This window comes from Pelmatolapia mariae, linkage group LG17 (genome assembly GCF_036321145.2).
Source record: "Pelmatolapia mariae isolate MD_Pm_ZW linkage group LG17, Pm_UMD_F_2, whole genome shotgun sequence".
Taxonomy (NCBI): Eukaryota; Metazoa; Chordata; class Actinopteri; order Cichliformes; family Cichlidae; genus Pelmatolapia; species Pelmatolapia mariae.
Window position 1 is genome coordinate 20,456,268 of NC_086242.1, and position 21,574 is coordinate 20,477,841.

Consider the following 21,574-nt stretch of genomic DNA (forward strand, 5'->3'; position numbering starts at 1 on the left):
ACACTAATCATGAAATTAATAATTAATTAAGCCACTGCTGCTGCAGGAGCTGCTTTTGTTTTTGATGTAGTTGGTTTTGTGTTTTCTTGCTTTTAATTAGGATATATTTACCAGACAACGGACCAGTTGCAGGAACCAAAATATGCTAAGAATTGCACTGAGAGACACTGATTCAGTAAAGGACTAGATGTTACAATCCCAGACAATGTACTGCTTTTAATGGAGAAAATCTTGAGGGATGGCTGTTATGAGGAAAAGCAGCCCAGCAACTTTACCAGCAGCACACATCGTTGTGTGCCTCAAATTTCGTTCTTTTACCCAAGCTAACCTGCCATTTTCCCTGGTTAGGTTCAGGGATTAGAGATCTGATCTAAATTGTTAAAATTTGGGACACATCGTCAGTAGTGGACCTTGGATTCATGGGGTGTTTCGACCATTATCACTAGACACCGTTATCCAAGGAGGCCCTGCCTGCTTAAAAGAAGTGAAGGATCTGTCGGTTTTGTGAGAAAAGAAAAGATGAGAGGTAAGTGTGTTAGCCTATTAGCCTAAGAATCCGTCGTCAGTATTACCATGTTTTGGGTTCCTGCAACTGGTCCGTCGGGTTATTGTCTCCCCAGAAACACTTCCCTTGTGCTTTTTCCTATTTCTGTTTTCTTTTTTCCCATTTTCGCTGTCGTGTTTCCTAGTTCCGTTGTGTTTTGTGTGCTTTTGCAGCGTTTTTCTTATTGCTGGTGTTTTCTTAAGTTGCAGTCCATTTGGCCTCTCAGGGCCACCGTATATATTACTACTTCCTTTGCTATTCTAAGTTTCTGTTCCTTTAATCTTGTTTCCTGTAAAGCACGTTGTTGTATAAATACTGCTCACTGGCTTGCTTATGTTAAAAAAATGTATTTAATGGCATTAACTCACTAGCTTGAAACACTGAACAGGCAGGCAGCAGCCGACATTTATATAAAGGTGAGTTGGTGGATTTTATCAGGTGATGTGTTTTTTCAGTCGGGTTTTTTTAAATGTTGCTGTCAGATGGAATGAGTCACTCTGTCCTCACTGAAGAAACATCGCTGTATATTAATGTTAAACCCAGACAGGAAGCAGGACTTTGGTAGCTCACAAGATGGAAAAGCTCAGCTGAAATGTCTTTTTGCAGGCTGAAACCTACAAAAATCAGCGAGCTGTTGTGTGATTCAAAATAAAGTGAACACATGGAGACAGAACCAGAGAAAAAAAAGTGTTTTCTTACGGTGAGGGCGGCGCTGTTTCTGCAGAGGACGGCCCGGTGAAGGGCAGTGATGCCGTCCCTGGTCCTGAAGTCCAGGTGAGCTCCTCCATTGCGAAGAACTTTAATCAGCTCGCAGCTCTCCTCCAGCTGCACGGCCAGAGTCAGAGGGCACTCTGCGGCACATGGAAACAAGTCCTTGTTAAGCTGAAGGAGAATATCCATCTTTAAAGTCAGTAACAGCTCCACAGCTGTGAGCGCAAACTGAACAATGATGCTCTCCGAGGATCAGACGCTCCTGAGAGAAATAAAATCTGAAAAACTGTATAAACGTACATTTTTACGTCTGCCTCATCAAAGCTGTAATTAGAAACTAAAAAACAGCCTCCTAACAGTGAGTCAGGAAGTCTTAAAATGGATTCAGAGGTTGGTACATAACAGATAACAGAAGGGGTATCGATGCTAATCAGAAAACCACCTACAAGTTGTTTAATATGTGAGAAGCAACATGGAAACCAAGTGGGGATGATGTTCAGTTCAATTCAGTTTTATTTATAAAGCACCTATATCACTGCAGAGCATGTAACAGACCCGCTGGTTCATCGTGTGGATGTCACGGTTTTGCCTCTCGTAGGCGTGAAAGTTGCAGTACCAGCAGGGGGCGATAATTTATTTAAACCCAGTCGCTGCTAACCAAGGAAGGTATGAAGTACATTCCAGGCTCCTTCTGTGTCAAGTAAGATTGAGCTGCACATGCAAGTGTGTTAGTAATGTTTCTTTAAAAGTTTACCCATGACTGTTTTCTAATGGCTTTAAATACCTTTACCTTTAAATACCTTTACTGCAAGATAAAGATGCTACAATAATAGAGACAATCAAAGGACCCTCTTTGAGCAAGCACTTGGTGACAGTGGGAAGGAAAAACTCCATTTGACAGGAAGAAACCTCAGACAGAACCACTCTCAGGGGGGCCATCTGGCGTGACTGGTTGGGGTGAGGGACACTCAGTGCAACATGGGAAGCCCCCATTAGCCTAGGTGTATTGCAGCATAAAAAAGGGAGGATTCAGGCTCAACTCATCCAGCCCTAGCAGTATGGGAGAAATATACTCTTTCTAGTCCCTGTCAGTACTCTCGCTGCAGCCTTTTAGATCAACTGAAGGCTTTTCAGGCAAACTTTTGGGACATCCGGATAATAACAAATTACAGTAGTCCAGCCTGGAAGTAATAATTGCATGCATTAAGTTTTTAGCATTGTGTTGAGACAGGATGTTTCTAATTTTAGAGATGTTGCGCAAATGAAAGAAAGCAGTATTACATATTTGTTTAATATGTGCATTGAAGGACATATCCTGGTCAAAAACGACTCCAAGATTCCTCACAGTGTTACTGGAGGCAAAGGTAATGCCATCCAGAGTAAGCAGCAAACACCATGTTTGTAAGAGTTTTAGGGCTGAGTACAATAACATTGGTTTTATATGAATTTAGAAAATTAGATGTCAACCAGATCTTTATGTCTTTAAGACATTCCTGCAGTTTAACAAACTCGTTCGTGCCTGGCTCATGGATAGATAAAGTTGGGTATCATCTGCAAAGCAGTGAATATGGATGCGGTGCCTTCTAATGATACTGGCTAAGGGAAGCATGTGGTGGGTTCAGACTGTAGGATGTTTCTCAGACTAATCATAGCTAGGATGGTTTCGGGAAAGAAGAGCCAGTGATGGTAAATGGACTGGTTCATACATACTTTTCTTCTCCACTTCAGCATTTTATACAACATGTCTCATTCACCCAATCATACAAATAAACTTTTACTTACTTCCTATCTAACATTCAGACACCCTCTAATAAACATTTTGGTAGCTACTTGGGGTTCCTTGTCTAAGAAAATTTGGCATGGAGACACCCACCAACCTGCCTACTAAGTCATAGCCACTCAAAACTTCCTGGAAAAACAACAGTGTTTGAACCCTTTAAAACTGAACCTTTTAGTCCTTCTCTTTCTGTAGCAATTGGCTTATGGAGGACTTTCTCTCACTCAGGTGGAAACATTTGGAAACCCAAATTAGCTTTAACAGTCCCTTTAAATACACAAAACCTTACAATCAAATGACCACAGCGAATGTTTCAAGGCTTGTGTTTCAATATACTGGATACTAATAATAAATACAATATGACCACAGGCTGAACATTGGAGCATCAAGGTTAGTCTTTTAGTTTTTTTGGAGCCAAGTGATCAGCTAGCTTGGTTATCAGGCTGTATTTATAGATTGTATAGGAACATTACACAGACACAGATACATGCTAATTATGCTCAGTAGCATCCAGCCAATAAATACAATACAAAAGTTTAATTCAACAAAACTGGAGGTCAGACTTCTTGGACTGTTAGTAAAATTAATTGCACAGCAGAAATATATTTATATTTATATTTCCAAAATGCAATTTCACACACTGAAAAATGATGCTGAAGGGATATGCTCCTGCTCACCTCCCGTGTCAGAGTCGTGAAAGTTGGGATCGAGGCCTTTTTCCAACCACTTGGAAACCTTCTCCACATTCTTCTGGTGAACATGTTCCATGAAGCGCTTCAGATTGGCCTAACAGGAAAAGAAACACAACATAATTTTCTTATTTACTGAATAATATTCTATGAAGAAGCAGCACAAACTCCCTGAATTAAATCTGAGGTGAGTGTGGAGGAGTCGCAGTGAAGCAAACGCTGCTAAAATTTCCTGATCCTTTTTGCACTCTCAGCCAAATATAAATAACACATCTCCGAAAGCATCCCTCTGCATATTAAATGTACAACTATTTTTGTACATATTTATTTAAATCCTTTCATTATTTATTTCACCCAAGCTTCATATCATCACTTGCAGCAGTATTGTAACTGTGGGAATACAGCAGTAAACCTCTTTGTTTCCTTATTTAGAGACACAGTGTGAGCATTTTGCATTAATACTGTAATAATTCTGCAGGATTTAAATCTTGCATTAACAGTATTGTGTTTCCTACCTTGGTATGCAGCTTTGCCAGCTGTTTGTCGTCCACGTAACTCTGGGTGTAAACTCTCCTCTTGTAACGAAACTTCAAAAAAAGAGACACAAACAGTCAGTTTGGAATAAACTGAAGCTACATGATGCATGTAGAGGAGATTTCATGAGTTAGCGTCATGTTTTTAAATTGGTCTGTGATTAAAAAGATCACCAAACAGCCAAGAGCAATAAGTGTCATTCCCTGTTAAAAATATCTGACATTAACCTCTTTCAGTAGCGCCCTCTGGTGTATTAGCAGCATGTTTATGTGGGAAAAATTGCTCGAACCACAGCAAGAAGTCTATTTTGAAAGGGGTGGGGCTTACTGTGATATCACATGCTCATTGGCTAATTGGCCAATTGTGAATGACTCATGATTAGCTAATGAGCATCTTGTAAATAATCCCCGTTCTTGATTTTTATTGTGACCATAACTTAATGACCATAATAAACTGATCAGGAAAGTGTTTACAGAGCTCCATACGGAAAGCTGTTTTCACAAACACGTCTACCACTGCAAGTTATTTGGAACCACAAAAGTCGCCCTCTACTGCCCATAAGAAAGAAAGCAGGTTTAAGGTGCTTCAGGGAAATGTATGTAAGCTACATCCATCTTTTATACCAGAAGTTTCAAACATTAGGCCCTGGGGCTAATTTTAACTGTATTTTAGATTATCTTTAGTAGTAAAGACTTCCTCTAAGGTCATTAATGCCACACTAAAAAAATTAGGTAATACAGAAAAAATTAAATGACTGAAAGGTTCCCGTTTTTTTTCACTATCTACTATTGAAATTGTTTTTTTTCTTACAATTTAAGAGTCGCAGTAGTCGTTTACTACAGCAGCATTTCTTTTTCATGCAGAAAAAACTGAAACGCACTGTTAAATTGCATTTTTTCTTATACTAAGATATCTCAAGGCTTAAATGTGTAAATAATACTGACAGAAAGGGGAGTTTCACTGGTCTGGCCCTTGTTAAGATTAAAGTAGGCTGTATGTGGCCCATGATAAAAAAAAACGAGTTTGACATCCCCCGTTTTATACTGTCTATGGTAGTGATAGTTAGTTGCATTCTACTTTTCACAAGAGACTGGGGGATACTCTGACTGCATTAGTATGATGCAGATGTTTGCATTTATACTTGTGCACAGGTTTGTCTGTATCATTAAGAGTTAATTTTACTAAAAAACAACAAAGGGAGAAGACTTCACAGCCAGGTCTGCATGCAGATTAAACAAGAGAAAACAGCATGCTGGAAGAAAGTTGCTCTAAAGAGGTGTTGTTGATATTCTAATCCACAGGTTCAAATATCTGTTTGTTATGTATACCTTCACTTAAATGTGAAAATTAAAACTACATGGGTTTTTGATTAACTGAACTTCAATCTAGAAAAATATTACAGGGTTTTCTCTAAATATTACAACACTTCAGTCCTAATATAATGTTCTATAAGTTATAGCAGTGCTGTACGTTTTAGTATGTTCCAGTGTTGTAGAAACACTGAGGTAAAGTTTACCTCCAGGTACGGGATGGGTGTGATGGGCGGGAGAGGATACTCCTTCAGCAGCCGCTCCTCGTCCAGAAACTTTCCGGCTCGGCCGTTGAACGCCGGCTGGAAGAGACCATAGTTCAAAACATCCGACAGAGACTGAGTCAACGTCACCAGAACCCTCTGCTTACTGGTCCAAACTGGTAACTCTGGGTCCAACCGCAAACACTTCTGAGAGAGCCAGAGACAGAGAAACAGGCGGACAGACAGAGAAAGAGACAGCCGGACAGACAGACAGACAGGTTTGTGCTGTGCCTTATGTTTATATACAAACTGTACATCGACACACAGTACGCCTGTGTGTGTGCGTGTGTGTTACCGTCTGCTGCAGGTCCGGGATGCCGATGCGGACGACAATGCTGTTCCCAGTGGGCGTGTCCTCTCCCTCGTCGTCCCTGGCAACAACAGAGCCTGCCGGGTTGCCGTTTGTAACCGCCTGTTGCCGCGGGCGATCATGTTTGGTGTCAGCAGCCGGACTCAGAGGCATGTGGCTGAAACAGAAAGAATGGTGATTATGACTGCTGCACTAATCACAGAGCAGATATAGGCAACACTTTAGAACCTTGTCACACCCGCTGGATTTAATAATGCCATTCAAAGCTGCTGGTAAATCACTGTGACAGCTCTGCCACTCCCAAGTCATCATGGATGGGGGACTGTTTTAACCCAAACCACAATCTTCATGTCAAACCAACCAAGTAGTTCTTTGTGCCTAAACCTAAGTAGGCAGTTCTCAGTGTCTAAACCTGACCTAAATCTAACCAAGTAGTTTTTTGTTAAAAGCACAAACAAATAAAAATGAAATGAAGCAGTGACTGGCAAAAAGCTAAACCATTTGCACAACCCAAATATGCACAAACAATAGGTTCCAGATGACCATTCAGCATGGATTATATGGTTGCAAAAATTGTCTTAGAAATTCCACACTCCAAAGACAACAGAATGGACAAGTTCTCATGCCATTTTAGTTCTTTAACCTCCTAGGACCTGCTGTCCACATTTGTGGACATCACATTTTGAGATGTCTAGACCAAAATACTTAATTTTTCTCTACAAAGGCCTGATATCCACTTACGAGGACATTATACTGCCACTGTTCTATCAAAATTTAAAACGAATGTCCTCATATGTAGATCTCATTTTTCTCAGAAACAAAAATTAGGTTAAAAAAATCTGGTAATTCTTTGTTTTTACATTCATCAGGTCCCAATCAACCCAAATAGCAAAGAAAAATTAAAAACGCATGCCATGAAAGAGTTCGGGTCTCAGGAGGTTAAAGTCTGCTTAAGGGACTGGAGAGTGCATGCTCAGTTGGTGCTGTGTATGTGTAATGCCCCATAGATGAATCCATGCGGTTCCAAAAAACTAGCAGACAGGTACATGTGCCTTGGATCGGCAGCTGATGATTTTATTAATGTCACTTGAACCCAAGCAGAACCTAGCATACTCACAGAAGAAACTAATACAGATTCAAAGAACTGTTATCTCTTTGCAGCAAGTACTTCAACAGGCAGCACATCAAGGCACAGATGCCAAAATACACCTCGTGTTAAGTTCACAAAATACTAACACTCCAGAATGAGAACCCTTTTGGTAGTGAAAGATAACAATGAATAGTGTGCTTGTTCAGACAGGCCATGTAATCAAACTCAGCTGAACCTAAACCAGTCTGCATGAGCTAGTGATCAGCTGTTACCATATAGACTGTGCTATTCAAGCTGCTTTAGACTGGCTAGAGTTGCTGCACATCTGCAAGTGACTTTGCAACCTGTCTCCAGTCTAAATCCTTCATTTCACATTGTTTCCGAATGAAACCCATGTCTGTTGCATTATTTCTATTTATTACCTTCTATGTGCCTTTTTGTATTCTGTCTATCCTCACATTGCTTCTACTTGTTGTGCTCAGTTTCCTCTGACACAGTTACTGGGTCAGCTTTGCACACTTTTGCTTTGTTGGGACACACAATCATGGACCCACTTTAACTTTTAAATAAAGTTTAAATGAAGAGATGTCCAGAACTTAAAATCATATTAAAGTCTGGATTAAAAAACGGTCTCTATTATGACACAGATATTGGCATGACTCTAACAGCCTCCTACAGACATCTCTCACAGGGGATATTTTGCATTTACAGAGGTTAACAGTCAAAATGGCTGCTTTCCATTAGTGTTTTCCACTGCACACCAAATGTAGCACATCAGCGTTCATGTAATTAAAGACCAGGTGTCTTCTTAGTTTAATTCTCTGTGATCGTGGGACGATATCTTATTCATATAGTCTGCTGCTGACTCTGATATGACCTCCACCTCCTCCAACGCTAATAATGTCCTCAGGATGTTACATCACATCCTGTTTTTCACCCCTTAACCAAGCGTTCACACAGTGGGAAGTGTCTGTACAACAGTTTGACTAAAGTTTAGTTGCTGTGTGAAAATTATTAGACAGGGAAGGGAAAGGAAAGAGGAGAAAGAGGAGCTGGATGAAATTCATTCCTCAGTTATCTTGCAATATTCATTCTGAAAATAATGTAGTATTTTAATAGTACTATATTTTTTGTTGATAATTGTAACATACACTTTTGTTTTGATAACATTTTATGATCTTTATTATTTTTTAAATTAAAAGGAAGGCCATATCAAAGGGATTAAAGGAACTGCAGCAGATTATTTCCAAAGAGTTTTTGTCACACATTAAAGCAAGTCATGGTGTTCCACAGGGTTCCATGCTCGGACCCATACTTTTAACTGCAATTATACATGCTTTGCTTCAGCAATACTATAAGAAAACACTGCACACATTTTCACACCATTGCAGATGACACCCAACTAGAGCAGGGCGATATGACCAAAAATATTTATCACGATACACATTTGAAAATTTGCAATAACGATATAACTAACGATATAATTGACACTAGACAAAATACTTTACAACTCCACAACTTTATTCGTGCAAAAAAAACCCCAAAACCATCAATGTATTTTCACTTAAACAAGCAGCTGTTTTTTATGTGCATTAAAGTTATATAAAAATATTACAGTGCAAATGAAAATTCCTTGCTGACAGTTTAACCAAAAGGCATTTCCAGTGGAAATTGGCCGACATATCCTCAGCATAACCATGTAGAATATCGACAAAACTTAAAAAGAGGTTATACACACACAATACGGTAATATTATGTTGAAGCACAGTACGTATCACTCCGCGAGGCTCCTGCCTACAATAGACGTAATGCTCCTACAGTCCATCAAGCGGTGCAGCTTTGTAGCTTAGCAAAGTCGTACTAAAACATTTGACAGATTTCCGAGCGCCGTGTAGCACATAAAATCATTTAGAGTAGTAAACACAACCAGAATTTATACATAAGGCACACGGGATTATAAGGGGCACTGTCGATTTTCAGAAAAATCAAAGGATTGATTTTAAGTGTGCTGTATTTTCCAAAAAACATGGTAATAACGACGGCCCGCTAGCATGCGGTACCAAAAATAGTGCTTTGTTGTGTATCTGACGGACGAAAGCTAAACCAGTTCCACACCACTGAAGTTGCAGCACTTTTACAAACCAATTCTGGTTCATCCGAACGATCCGCTTTCGCCCTTCTCATTCTCCGTCGCCGCCATGTGCGTATGAAAACCAAAGAACTGCGCATGCGCATTTTACCCATATTCTATCGCGATATTTCATTTTCTTATCGTTGCCCAACATTATACCGGTATTACCGTGAACGGTATGATATGGCCCAACCCTACACCCAACTCTATTGATCATGGCTGTAGATCAAAATGTAGATGGCTGCTCCAGTTAGCATGTGAAGTAGCAAGTATCCTTAGGCAAGATAATGAACCCAAGTTTTTCGCAAAGTGTTCATTGGACTGCGAATGGAGTAGAAAAACACTATTTGAATGGGTGAATGGGGCATGTTAAAGTGCTGTTAGTGCTCAAGTAGAGAAGTGCTATATAAGAACCAGTCCATTTAACATCCATTAGGCCAGACTAGAAATATGTTAAAGACATAATGGCCTGGATTACTTGTAATTTTGTTCTTTTAAATTCAGACAAAATGGAGGTTATTGTTCTTGGGCCTAAAAACCTGAAAACCACAATGTCTAATCAGATACTTAGTGTGCCTCCAGCATAACTGTGAGGAACATGGGAGTAATTTTTGGACAGGACATGTCCTTCAACCAAACATTAAACAAAAGTCTGATGGCAGTAAAGAGAAACATCCTGTCTCAGAGTGATGTTGAAAAACTAGTCTACATAATTATTATTTCTAGGCTAGACTTGTAATTACTTCTTATCTGGTTGTAAAGCTCCCTGAAAACTCTTCACTTGATCCAAAACAACACCCCATCATATCATAAAGACCTCATAATACCTTAATATCCCAACAGTACACTTCTCTCTCAGAGTGGAGGGTTATTTGTGATTCCCGAGTTTCTAAAAGTAGAATGGGAGGCAAAGCTTTCAGCTATCAGGCCCCTCACCTGTGGAACCACCTCCCAGTTCAGATTCAGAAGACACCCTCTCTACTTTTAAGATCGATCGTCAAACTTTCCTTTTTGGAAAAGCTAATAGTTAGGGTTGGATCAGGTGACCATGAATCATCACTTAGATTTCTTCCTTAAGCTCAGGCTACTGGGGGGACTTCCCATATTGCAATGAGCATTTCTTCAGTCTTCAGGTGTTTCTTTGCCACTACTGGATGTCTTTAATGTTTGTCTTCTCTCTCCTGTAGTTTGTCTTTTGTCCTGTTTGTTGTCAGTGGTCCTTATGCTCCTCTATTCTCTCTTTGCTTTCCCTTCACTCTGCAACCAGTCACAACAGATGGCTGCTCCTCCTTGAGCCTTGTTTTCTCAGAGGTTTTGTCCAATATGTTCTCATTCCAGGGGCCAATAAGATGCTGTTTTGTCAGAAGCCACCTGTGTACAAGATGTCCTTTGGCATAGCTGCCTTGACCCGCCAGCTGCCACAATATGAGCCTCGGAGATATAACAGCTACAAACTGCATCTTTGTCAGCAGGTTAAAGTGATGGAAATGGCCTAAGTAGTGAAATGCTCTGCCAGGAAGTCATGGTTTATGCCCTGTGAAGTGCTTGAGTTTTGCGCTTTGGTTTTTTATTTACTTCTTGATTTGTTTAAGTTGCAAGCACCTTTACTACAGATTACTTGGTTTGGTTAAGATATCACAAACAACTTGGTCACCTTTAGGTACTACAAACTTCTTGGGTGGCTGGGGCCAGGAGGTAGAGCACTACTGCTGCTCCACTCTGCATGCCAAAGTATCCTTGGGTAAGAAACGAACCCTAAGTTGCTCTCCGACGTATTTAGGTATTGTTTTTGTTCCCTGTGTTGAGTCACAACAACAGGTTAATTGGAAGTGAAAGCCACATCAGACCAGGTGTGTCCTCGTGATGAAGCATGAATGAAGAAGACTGGCTGTTGTTTCCTTTTAAAGTGAAGCTGTTTTTTTTCTCCCTGCTGTTGTGCTTGTTGGATCTCTTGGTCTTGAGTGTATAATGTTATTGGGCCTTCACCTTATACCAGAAACATGTTTGATGACTGTTGTGATTTTGAGTGATTTAAGTTAAAAAAAAAGGGAAAGCGGCAGTTCTTGTGATAAGAAGGACACACCAAACCTGCTAAATCCTGTGTTTGAAAACAGTCTAAGAGACTCTGGACATGAAGCAGAGAGAGACTCGACCTCGACCTTGTCGTTAGCCCTAACGGACAACGCTGACAGGTCAAATGGTCCGATCGCTTCCACCGAGCTAAAGAGGTCAGAGGAGAAAAAAGCTTTAACAGAAGTCCCTCCCAGCAGCTTCTCCTGACCGATGCTCCTCTTGCTGCTGATGCTCTAACACTGCATTAGTACTCCTTTAATCATTGTTCATATTAATCATCACTGCTACTAATTAACAGCTGATTACCACTCACGCTGATAAAGCCGGGCAGAGCCGGAGTCAGAACTTAATGGCTGCTTCCATTACAGCTGAGGATGAAAGCGAGGAAGACGGGGAGGCGAGGATGAGTTGTGAGTTGTCATAGAAACTGGAATAGCAGGGAATCCTGTGCTAACCTCACTGTGTCACTCTGTATGTGTGTGCGTGTTTTAAAAAAAGCCTCCTGATCTACATGCTCGCTGTTGCTATGGCAACGGAGTTGAACAATTTTCGCAGATCCTGTTTAAAACATCAACCTGCTGACTCTCTCTCTCCCCTCCTCTCCTGTCTGTCATGCTTGCTCAGCCATCGCAGCACTAAGCTTAAAGTCTACATGTCCATCCACTCCGAGACACTTCAGCTGGGTTTATTAAAGAAATAAAAGCTATGGGAACGCAATGATTTTCAGCGTAGGATCGATGTAAGCTGACGGGAGGAGAAGCAGATGGGAGTTCAGAGGCAGTTCAGATATTTGAAGATGGATTTATGAACTCAGCAGGACCCACTCATGTTTAAAGGACCACACTACTGCTTTCTTTTTAATGCCTGTTCTTAAAAACAACAGACTTGTTTCCCTGAGGTCAAAAAGGCAACTCCTAAAAAGGCTCTTCGGTTAGAAAAGCTTAATATAAAAGTTTCATATAAAAACAATCAAACAGACCAATCTCAGTAGGGCAAAAATTACAATCATGGTTATTTAACACCCAGCTTTTGAAAAAAAAACCCATATGTGCTGTTCTCCACAGGACTACGAAGCTGATTTGGTTTTATTATTCATACGCTGTCAAGGATTTGGCTGGATTCATAACAACAAGACAAAACCAGAGCAGCATTGTGAGCAGGGAGGCAACAAAATAATTAGTTTGGTTGTTCATAATCGCAGCCGTACATCTCAGGATCAGAGCAGACTAGAAATTAAATAACATCTGATGATTTACAGAATGAAATATGATGTTCATTTTGTAAATTATGACTCTCATTAGATTCAGAAAGGACGATGAAACAGGGCAGCTGGCAAGTCATGACTCATGAGTGTCCTGTCCTGTGGTTTCTCTGTCTGAGTCTCTCCTCTGTCACCTGGTTTCAAAGCTCAGATGGTGACTGTGATTTTAAAGCTTCAAAATTATGATTTCTCGCAGGTGATGTCACAGTGGCCACTTCCATCTTTTATATCCAGTCTGTGCTTGAAAGTACTGATTGAAATGATAAGGAAAGTGTTTAATGAGGTCGTAGATCAGGTGACCTGCCAATGTCCTAACATGGCCATACGCAGACACTGATCCTTGCACCTCAGCAACCTTGAGGCTGCAGCTCAGATGTCTATGGTGATGCTGATCCATTAAAGGTGTTACTAGAAACAAATAAAGTCATAAGATGGATCTGTTGCGTCCCTCTGCAGTGTTCAGCTGTTGCTAATTGACCACACCTAGTCAGGTGTGGATAAAGGCATACCTGAGGCAGCCTTTCATGGTGGCTCACTACTCTTAGTGGTACCAGCTATTTTAGCCAACGTGTTATGTAATTTTAAATAAAACCTCTTCTCTGTGTATTAGTCTCCATATTTATGCCGCAGCTTTTGAGCCGACTCGTAACATAAATGGGGCTCATCCTGGATAGTTTGGACAAAAAGGTGAAGAGAGGCCAGGTTGGAGGAAATTAGCTTCCGTAGTGGTTAAAAGACGAGCTCAGTATGGCGTAGTGTTGTTCTGGTATTTTTTAAAAATATTAAGAATCTAATCATGAGCTGCTGTCAGATCTGCTTTGATGACTACAAATATGATGAAGGAAAAACAGAGAGTATGAATACTTAAATTAATTAAATTAAATCTGAACAAATGGTCGAAATGCCAAATTTTCATGGGATTAGTGACAAAATATAAGGCGCTATCTGTTCCTTTGGTGTTGTGTTGGCCAATAATGCAAATTTTAATTTCATTACATTCCAACTCCACACACTTTTTAACTTTTCCAGCTTGTGGACTTCAATTTTTTGCACATGTGCAGTAGTACTTCTGAACACCTGGACACTTAGTGGACATGAAGCAGCTGTTTGGACCTTTTCAGTACCCTCACACTCCATAAATAGTTATGTTTCAAGTGAGCTTTGAGCGGAAAGTGAGCTTTTGAAAACTGTCTGAATTTGTCGCTTGCTGCATTAAAATCTTTCCGTTGAGTTCCCAGCTTTAAAAATCTCAGATACTGAGAAAGTGTCCTTGAATGCACCAGCAGCGGATTTTCAAAGCGGTCCCCGCTCTCAGCAGCATTACCACACAACCATAATTTCAGTTTTCCATAAAAGCCAATACCCCAAACACACTTTAAGCTGATTTTGACAGCACGCTGAAGTGAACTGAGGGTAATCAAGCAGCGCCAACAGGACACAGAGAAGCGGCTCCCTGAAATGAATCACTTCCTTTCATTTACTGCAGTAAAAGCCCCGTAATTGCTGATATATTTCACTCTAACATCTCACCCTGTGGAGGAATCCTCAGCACACAGGATGACATGTCAGCCTGTGAAATGTCACAGGACCAAATTAAAAAGACTCTTTCATTCCTTTTCCACCAACACACAGCTATTCAGAGCTAGAGCAGGCTCCAAAGTTTCCCAGCATGCACTGGGCAGAGGTCACACAAAGCTAAAAACAAAAACATTCATTGAAACACATACGCAAGGTTTATAAAGACGTTTTCCTACTGTTGACTTGTTCGTACTGTTAAAGGTTACTTCAGGATAGTTTTACTGTAGGGATGCAATGATCATTTTAAACGATCATTTGGGCTTCTGACAACTTCGGTAAAATCAAGATTAAAAACATCATCAATATAAATATCACAATTGAATCATTTTTTTTCTAATCCCTGTTTTCAAAAAAATGGAATTCTGCATGACGTTTTATAACTTAAACTCTACATCTAATTTAAAAAACGGTGGGGAAAATGGATTTAATGATGAAATGGAGAACTTTTATTTATTTATTTAGAATAGCTGTATTCATTTTGAGTTTGATGCCTGCAAAAAAACTTAAATAAAGTTGGGGCTGAGGCAGAGTTTTCACTGTGTTGCATCAGATCTTCTTTTAACAACATTCTGTAAGTGTTTTGGGAACCGAGGACACAAATTTGTGTAGTTGTTAAAGCTGAACCCTTTACAGTTCTTGCTTGATGTGGGAGTTTTTTTGGTTAAATGTTCAGAGTCTTGTTTGTCATCATTTCTGCTTCAAAACGCTTCTAATGTTTCTATGGGGTGACAGGTCCAACATCCTGGATCATATCCATACGCAGACACTGCACCCTCCTCCGCCATACAAACTGCTAAGGAATGGCTCGAGGAACACGACAAAGAGCCCAAGGTGTTTAACTGCCCTCCAGTCTCCCAAGATCCCAATTAGCACCTGAATGCTTGAGGCGTTAGAGTAACCCTGATCCATGGAGGATGTCTTTAACATATTTTTTTTTTTATTTTTTAAATTTACCTCCCACTTTAAATACCACTGCAGACCACCATATACACTACGACAATAGTCATAGTGATGCAAAATACTGCTCCAAAAGAGCCGAACCTGTTAACAGGCCTCCAGATTCTGATACTCCGTCTTTGGCATGGGCCAGAACAAGCCTGATACATGGAGACTTCACCCCACAACCCTAGGGAATATATCCATTTCCTAACGGACAAGAGGAGCTTGGTTGGCACACAGAGGACCTAAACAAAAAGGCAGCTGGTTTTAAATGCTGGAAGACAAAGGTTTACCAGTCAATCTAAGCCTGGGTATTAACCAAAAGAATGAGATCATGGGTACAAACAGCTGAGATGATTTGTAGAAAATGTGGACTCCAATGTATGAACCAATGAAAGAAATTCAGCGTTTTTTAGTGGAGACAGGTGAAAGTACCTTTACTAGCTGGGTCCTGAGTCACACATATCGTGATTTTGATGTGAGCAATTGAAGTGACTACAAGAAGGAATGAAGATATGCTTGAGTGATGTGGTGGGAAATAGTTTAAAGCAGCGGTCCCCAACCCCCAGGCCACGGACCAGTACTGGTCCATGAGTGTGAAATTGATGGTTTTCAGGGTTTTTATCGGTTTTTAGCGTTTTTTTAAAAAAATCATTTTTATCGTTAACCCGTGTGTTATGAATTAATCTTATTTTCTTGGTACCAGTACTGGTTTTATTTTGTTGTATTTATCCGCGACAACTTAAAGGCCGGTCCGTGAAAATATTGTCGGACATAAACTGGTCCGTAGTGCAAAAAATGTTGGGGACCGCTGCTTTAAAGGGTTACCTCTGCAAACATAGTTTTGTATGCCCACTAGGAACCAACCATTAGTACGACGCTTGTGATACACGATGATCAAGTCATTTTGCCTCTGGTTTTAGAGGCAGGCAATCCTCCTGCGTTTCTCTCCTTGGTGTTTTTCTGAGAATATCCAGCTGGGAGGAGACCTTGGGGTAAACCCAGAACTTCCTGCAGATCTGACATGGGAGTGCCTCATGATCTTCTAAGAGGAACTAGAAAACAATGCTAGAGGAAATGACAACCAGAGGACAATGCTCAGCCACTACAACTGTAACCTGACTTTACATGAGCAAAACAAACTGGATGAATGGTTTTAACCTCTTAACATCCACTAGTATAGTTTGTGTTAGCCACACAATAATTAGGCAAATAAAGTGCCACACATTCATTTTGGTCTTGCAGTGTTTCTTTTAATAGATTTTTCCCCCTTTGAATCCGTAATTAGGAAAAACTAGATAACTATAAAAGTATATAAAAGGTGATTGTGAAATAAACTCTGACTCTAACCCTAACCTTAGACAGGTTACTGGAAGATGTTATATAAGTCATCTCGTCTGTGAGCAACTTGGGATCCCCCCAGGAAAATGCTGCTTAGTCTGCTGCCCACATGACCCAACTTCAGATAAGAGGAAGACAATGGATGGAAAAGTGGATTTTTTAATGTTGTGGCTGATCCATAATCCATCTAATAGCAGTGGAATACTAGTGTGGACAAAAAGTGAGTGAAATCCCAGGAGACACACTTACTGTAACCTAGTTTTTTCAGCTCTGCTCTTTTGTCTTCTGCCGCTTTCTGTTCAGTCCTTGTTGTACAAAATGAGCGGAAAATTGTGTTATTATCAGTTTGTCATCAGTTCACTGAGTGTTTATGTGCTCCCTGTTTTCCCAGTAAATACTGGCTCCTAACACCAGAAGAGAAGGTCATATAATATCAGTGTACTGCATCTGTGCTTATTGAAATAACCTGGTGCACTCTCAAACACAGAGCCTGTATTAATGTCCAGCTCTGTCCACTTGCTGCCTTGACAGTTCCCACTGCAATCAGCTTTAAGTTGCAGGGTTTGATTTTCAGCCTCCACTTCAGCTTCCACTTCAGCTCTACCAATCAGAGACGCTGAATCACTTTCCTGTCATTCAAATAACCTTTCATAGAGAGAGAAGGTGGTCGACTGGAGTCCAGAAACACTAAACTGACTGAAGATTATGTTTTCTCTGCTTGTGATTAGCATGGTGAGACCCGAGAAATCCCCCTTTCTGTCTGTTTAAAAAGCCAACAAACACTTCTGAAGCCAAACTCACTGACGAAGCATTTCTGAATAGCCCTGCAGCTGTTGAGGTTTTCACTCCTGTGTGCATTTTTCTTTTTATCTCCACCTGTTCTGAGGGTTTTGAACTGAGACACTCTCATCGGTCGTAACAAAAGAACGCACAGAAAAAGCCAAACTGCATTTTCATGCCTCAGTGCCTGAAATAAAAGCTCAATAAATTAGAGCTTTTCACTGTTGTTTTGACGGATTAACCTTCAAAATGAAGGCAAAGACAAAAGGCGAGCCAACAATGTGACAGCTGTTCAAATATAAATCTGCGACATGCACTGTTGATGAAAAGCTTGATTACACAGGAGTTTCTAAATGCTACGTGTCCCCAGGATTCATCCTTTTTATGCATCCCATCCACTGCTTTTCTAGAAGTCACGTTTGCTGCCTCTTCATTTGTCTAAAGTTGAGGCAGATGTGAGTGGGGAGGGGAACGGTTCCCTTTTGGAAACTCCCAAAAAGTGATTATACCATCCGACAGAATAATGAAGTGTTCTCAAAAACACATTTCATTGAACTATTTCTGTAAGTGGCAGTTAAATAAGCTGGCCCCTTATTCCAGCATGAAATCTAAGAAATTTTCATTGTCAAGCTACACTGCTTCATTCAACAGTATCACGCTTTCTCGCCTGACACAGTGTGCAAGGTTGGAGCCATGTTGAGTTTTCCCCAACCTGTGGTGTCCCTCGAGGCTGCATTCATGGTCTTGTTCTTTTCTGTACTATACCTGCTTCCTTTAGGCTCTACTTTAAAAACAGATGTCATTCTATGCAGACGATACTCTATTACGTTTACTAGTAAAGTCCAACAACTTGAAGACCTAGCAATTGGTTTTACATTGTTTAGGGGCCCTAAACATCTGGATGTCCATAAACCTTAGCAGCAAAACTGAGGTTCTGTTATTTGTTAGTTCAGACATTGCCTGTGCTCCTGATTGAAACACTATACTGAATCCTTAGTAAAGTACTTTAGTGTGACTTTAGACCAAAATAGACCCACAGGCTCTCAACGTCCTGAAAGGAAAACTAAACAACCCTTCTAAAAGTAAAATCAGTAAAAGATAAACTCTAGGCAAATAACTCTAAAAAGTCAGTACTGGTATTTAACTTGACTTGAGAGGGCTTGTCGTGTTTTTGTGCAAACAAACTGCCCCTGAACTAAACATCTGCCCTTTATAGTGGATATTTTGGCATCAGAAGCCATAATTTAAACCTTTTATGGAGAGGTCTACAGATATATGACAACAAAAAATTCATAAATTGCAAATATGACCTTGATCTTAATTCAGGCCTGTATTATGTTCCTAATTGGTGTCTGTGAACATGTGTATTTCTGTCATTGGTTGATACAACCAATTTACTCCTGGTACAGGACTTACACAACGCAGCGTACAACACAAAGTCATCTGTTTCTAAAAGGGTTTTAAAACAAGGATCTCAATCTTATTGTTAAGAAATATGTTATGATTACCACATTCATGAAGTTCACCACAATTCAGCATTATGGTTCATGTTTCAGTTTTTTCACATTCTCAGAGAAAAAAAAAAAATCTGCCCACACACGTTTTAGATAGATGGAATAAAACTGAATAGTTCATCTATCAATGGCAGTTTTTACCATATCTGATATTTATCAGATGTCTTTTGATGACCTGCAGGTATACACAAATGCTTTCATGCAGTTTCTACAACTGATTTCTATTCAGGTCTAAATTAATGGTCTTTTATTGGATCTGAACTGCTGTCTTCAAGGGAAAAGTCCTGAGATTTATTTTTTTATATCCACTATAAAGGCAGATGTCTTCAGCCTTAAAGGAAATATTGTTTCTATTTTCTCTGTACAGATCCTACCCTGCACTAGACTTTGAAAAATGAAGGTAGAGAGGAACCCAGCTTGTTAAATGTTATACCAGAGGACCTTAACCAAATGGCAATATGAGACAAGTTAGGAGTATAAATCCTCTCATCAATTAAAATGCCAAACAGCAGATGATCTATAAGAAATTTGAGTAAAGTTCTAGTATTGCCCTTTCATAAATCTGACGGAGAAGTAGAGCTAATAAAAAAAGGTTAAAATCAATTCAGCAAATAGATCTTCAAACACCTGGAAAATGTAGACGGGTTCAGTTTTTTTCTTTCCATCTCTCATTGCTTCTTCCATTTTGTTTCATCCCTCTTCTCTTCCCATTCTTCCCTCCATCTCAGCCGCTCTGAAAATCAGACTTTCACACCTGAGTGAGCAAAACGTTTCTGCTACATATCGGCAGTCAAAGTATATTTTCCCTGGTAAAAGCGCAGCTCCTTGTTATCTTTGTGCTTGCTGTTGTAAATGTTAATGGGTCCTTCAGGTAATACTCAGTGGGAGCAGGAGCAGCTTTTGTGTTGCTCACAGCGACTGTTTTCCTCCACTCTTCTCTGCAGAGTGCTCTGTTATGTAATGTCTCCTCGGGTTGGTCTTCAGGTTTCTTTCAGGACCGATCTCATCAAGGATGTTCTGTGCTTCTCCGATTTAGGCTTGACTTTTGGGAAAAAGTTGAAATTCTTTGTTCGATTAGAGCAGCAGGAGACTTTGTCCTGAAATAACTTGGGATCAACACTTTGATCATTTCCAGTTTTTGTCCTGAGTGGAGCCACTGTCCTCCCACACAGAACAATGCTGAGGCTACATTCTTCATCTGAAAGTAGAAGTGAGATCTAAAAATGCTTTGGTTCCTGAAGACCACAGGAAGAGTCGGATAAGAATTGATTAATAGTAAGAGTTTACACACAAACACTGAATTTTCTCTGTCACCTGCCGGTTGATGAACATTAACTGCCCAATGATAAGGCATAGAGTCCATCTATTTCAAACAGAATCTAAATCTTTGTGAATCCCGTAACAGGTGTATTTTTCTATTAACTCTGAGGTGTCGAATGGGTTTCATTTATTGAAGCTTGTTGATGGATACCAAAAGTATTAGAGACAATCCCAAATGAATTCCAACTTGTGCCTCCAGTTCTTGTTTCAGTAATTAAAGACCTATGCTGTACAATCATCCCACCGTGGAAAAAGAACAGTTCAAAGAAATCATTAAAAAGAAATTACCATGAGATATGCATGACCACAGCTGTATTTATGGCAGTTTAGGCAAATATGTAAATATGGTATATGTCATTGATACATTAAGGTGAAGACCATAGAAAGCCTTTAGTCAGTTTTTCTCAGTACATTTGAAATTGATGAGCTGTCATGTGATGAATACCAACCAAATTCCATTAAAAAGGCCTTTTTTACTCAAAAAAACATTTTAAATCCAATGAGTGTATCAGCAGTCTACATTTTGACATCTGAAAGTTAAGTATAATTTTAGTTGACAGCTGGAAAACTGATAAAAAGCTCAGATGTACTTTCACGGCCCTCTTGTATAATTCAGAAAGACTGAATGTTCCTCTGTAGTGAGAAGAGCGTCTGTGTTTCCAGCTGACAGCGATCACAGCCTGGCTGTTTTACACACCGAGTGATCAGAATAAAATAATTTGGAAAAAAAAAAATTAGCTTGACGTCCTGAATTTCAAATTCTGTGTTTCAGAGGCTGAAAGAGAAGAAAAAAAGCACAGCAAGTTGTCGAGTGAAGGCTAAGTGAGAAGCACGTTTTTACTTGTGCTGACAGTTTGCCTTCAGCCTACATACACACTTCCACCTTGTTACAATAGAACTGGCCTAAAGCCAATTAATCAGGCACTTTAGATATTGCCGTTATTATTGGAGGAGTCAGGAGGGGAACACTGGGTTAGTTTTCCTGGACTCGAGGTCAGAAAGGGGTCTTCGTACCTTTAAATATATCTTTTTTCTTTGGTGATTGTTCTTTAATCACGTTGTTGTTTTTTGTTACTCAAGTACTTGTCCAGCATTTCATTCATTTATTTTTTTATTCTGATTAGTTTTCTTTCAGTTTATATCAAGTAGTTGAGTTCTAGTTAATTTTTTCACTAGTTTCAGTATTAAATTCTCTAGTAGGTTTGATAACATATAGACTTTATACTCAGACAACTTTGAATTAAACCTATGGGAGAGTTCTGCAACAGCAAAGGTGGCAGCAGAGGCATAACTTCTAAAGGTAAAAATTCGACTGGTGATTCTAAACATACATATTCAAAATGACTAAAAACAGCCATGAAGAGACTCAAAATAAGCCCAAAGAGAGAAAAAATGGCTTCCTCCTCCAC

The 21,574-nt window shown here is 39.9% G+C and overlaps 1 protein-coding gene and 1 pseudogene across 2 annotated transcripts in view; one reads left to right on the forward strand and one right to left on the reverse strand.

The window, feature by feature from the left end:
* The window catches only part of LOC134615929 (NACHT, LRR and PYD domains-containing protein 14-like), an 851,239-nt pseudogene that overhangs the window by 382,643 nt on the left and 447,022 nt on the right, over positions 1 to 21,574 (forward strand).
* shank3b (SH3 and multiple ankyrin repeat domains 3b) overlaps positions 1 to 21,574 on the reverse strand; it is a 59,703-nt gene that overhangs the window by 23,476 nt on the left and 14,653 nt on the right. For both annotated transcript variants that reach the window (XM_063460715.1, XM_063460714.1), the window contains exons 3-7: positions 6,124 to 6,295; positions 5,772 to 5,975; positions 4,237 to 4,308; positions 3,710 to 3,818; positions 1,244 to 1,395 (exon numbers count right to left, since the gene is read on the reverse strand). In XM_063460715.1, coding sequence (XP_063316785.1) covers positions 1,244 to 1,395; positions 3,710 to 3,818; positions 4,237 to 4,308; positions 5,772 to 5,975; positions 6,124 to 6,291 — 705 coding nt within the window. In that variant the 5' untranslated portion in view covers positions 6,292 to 6,295. The remainder of the gene's footprint in view (positions 1 to 1,243; positions 1,396 to 3,709; positions 3,819 to 4,236; positions 4,309 to 5,771; positions 5,976 to 6,123; positions 6,296 to 21,574) is intronic.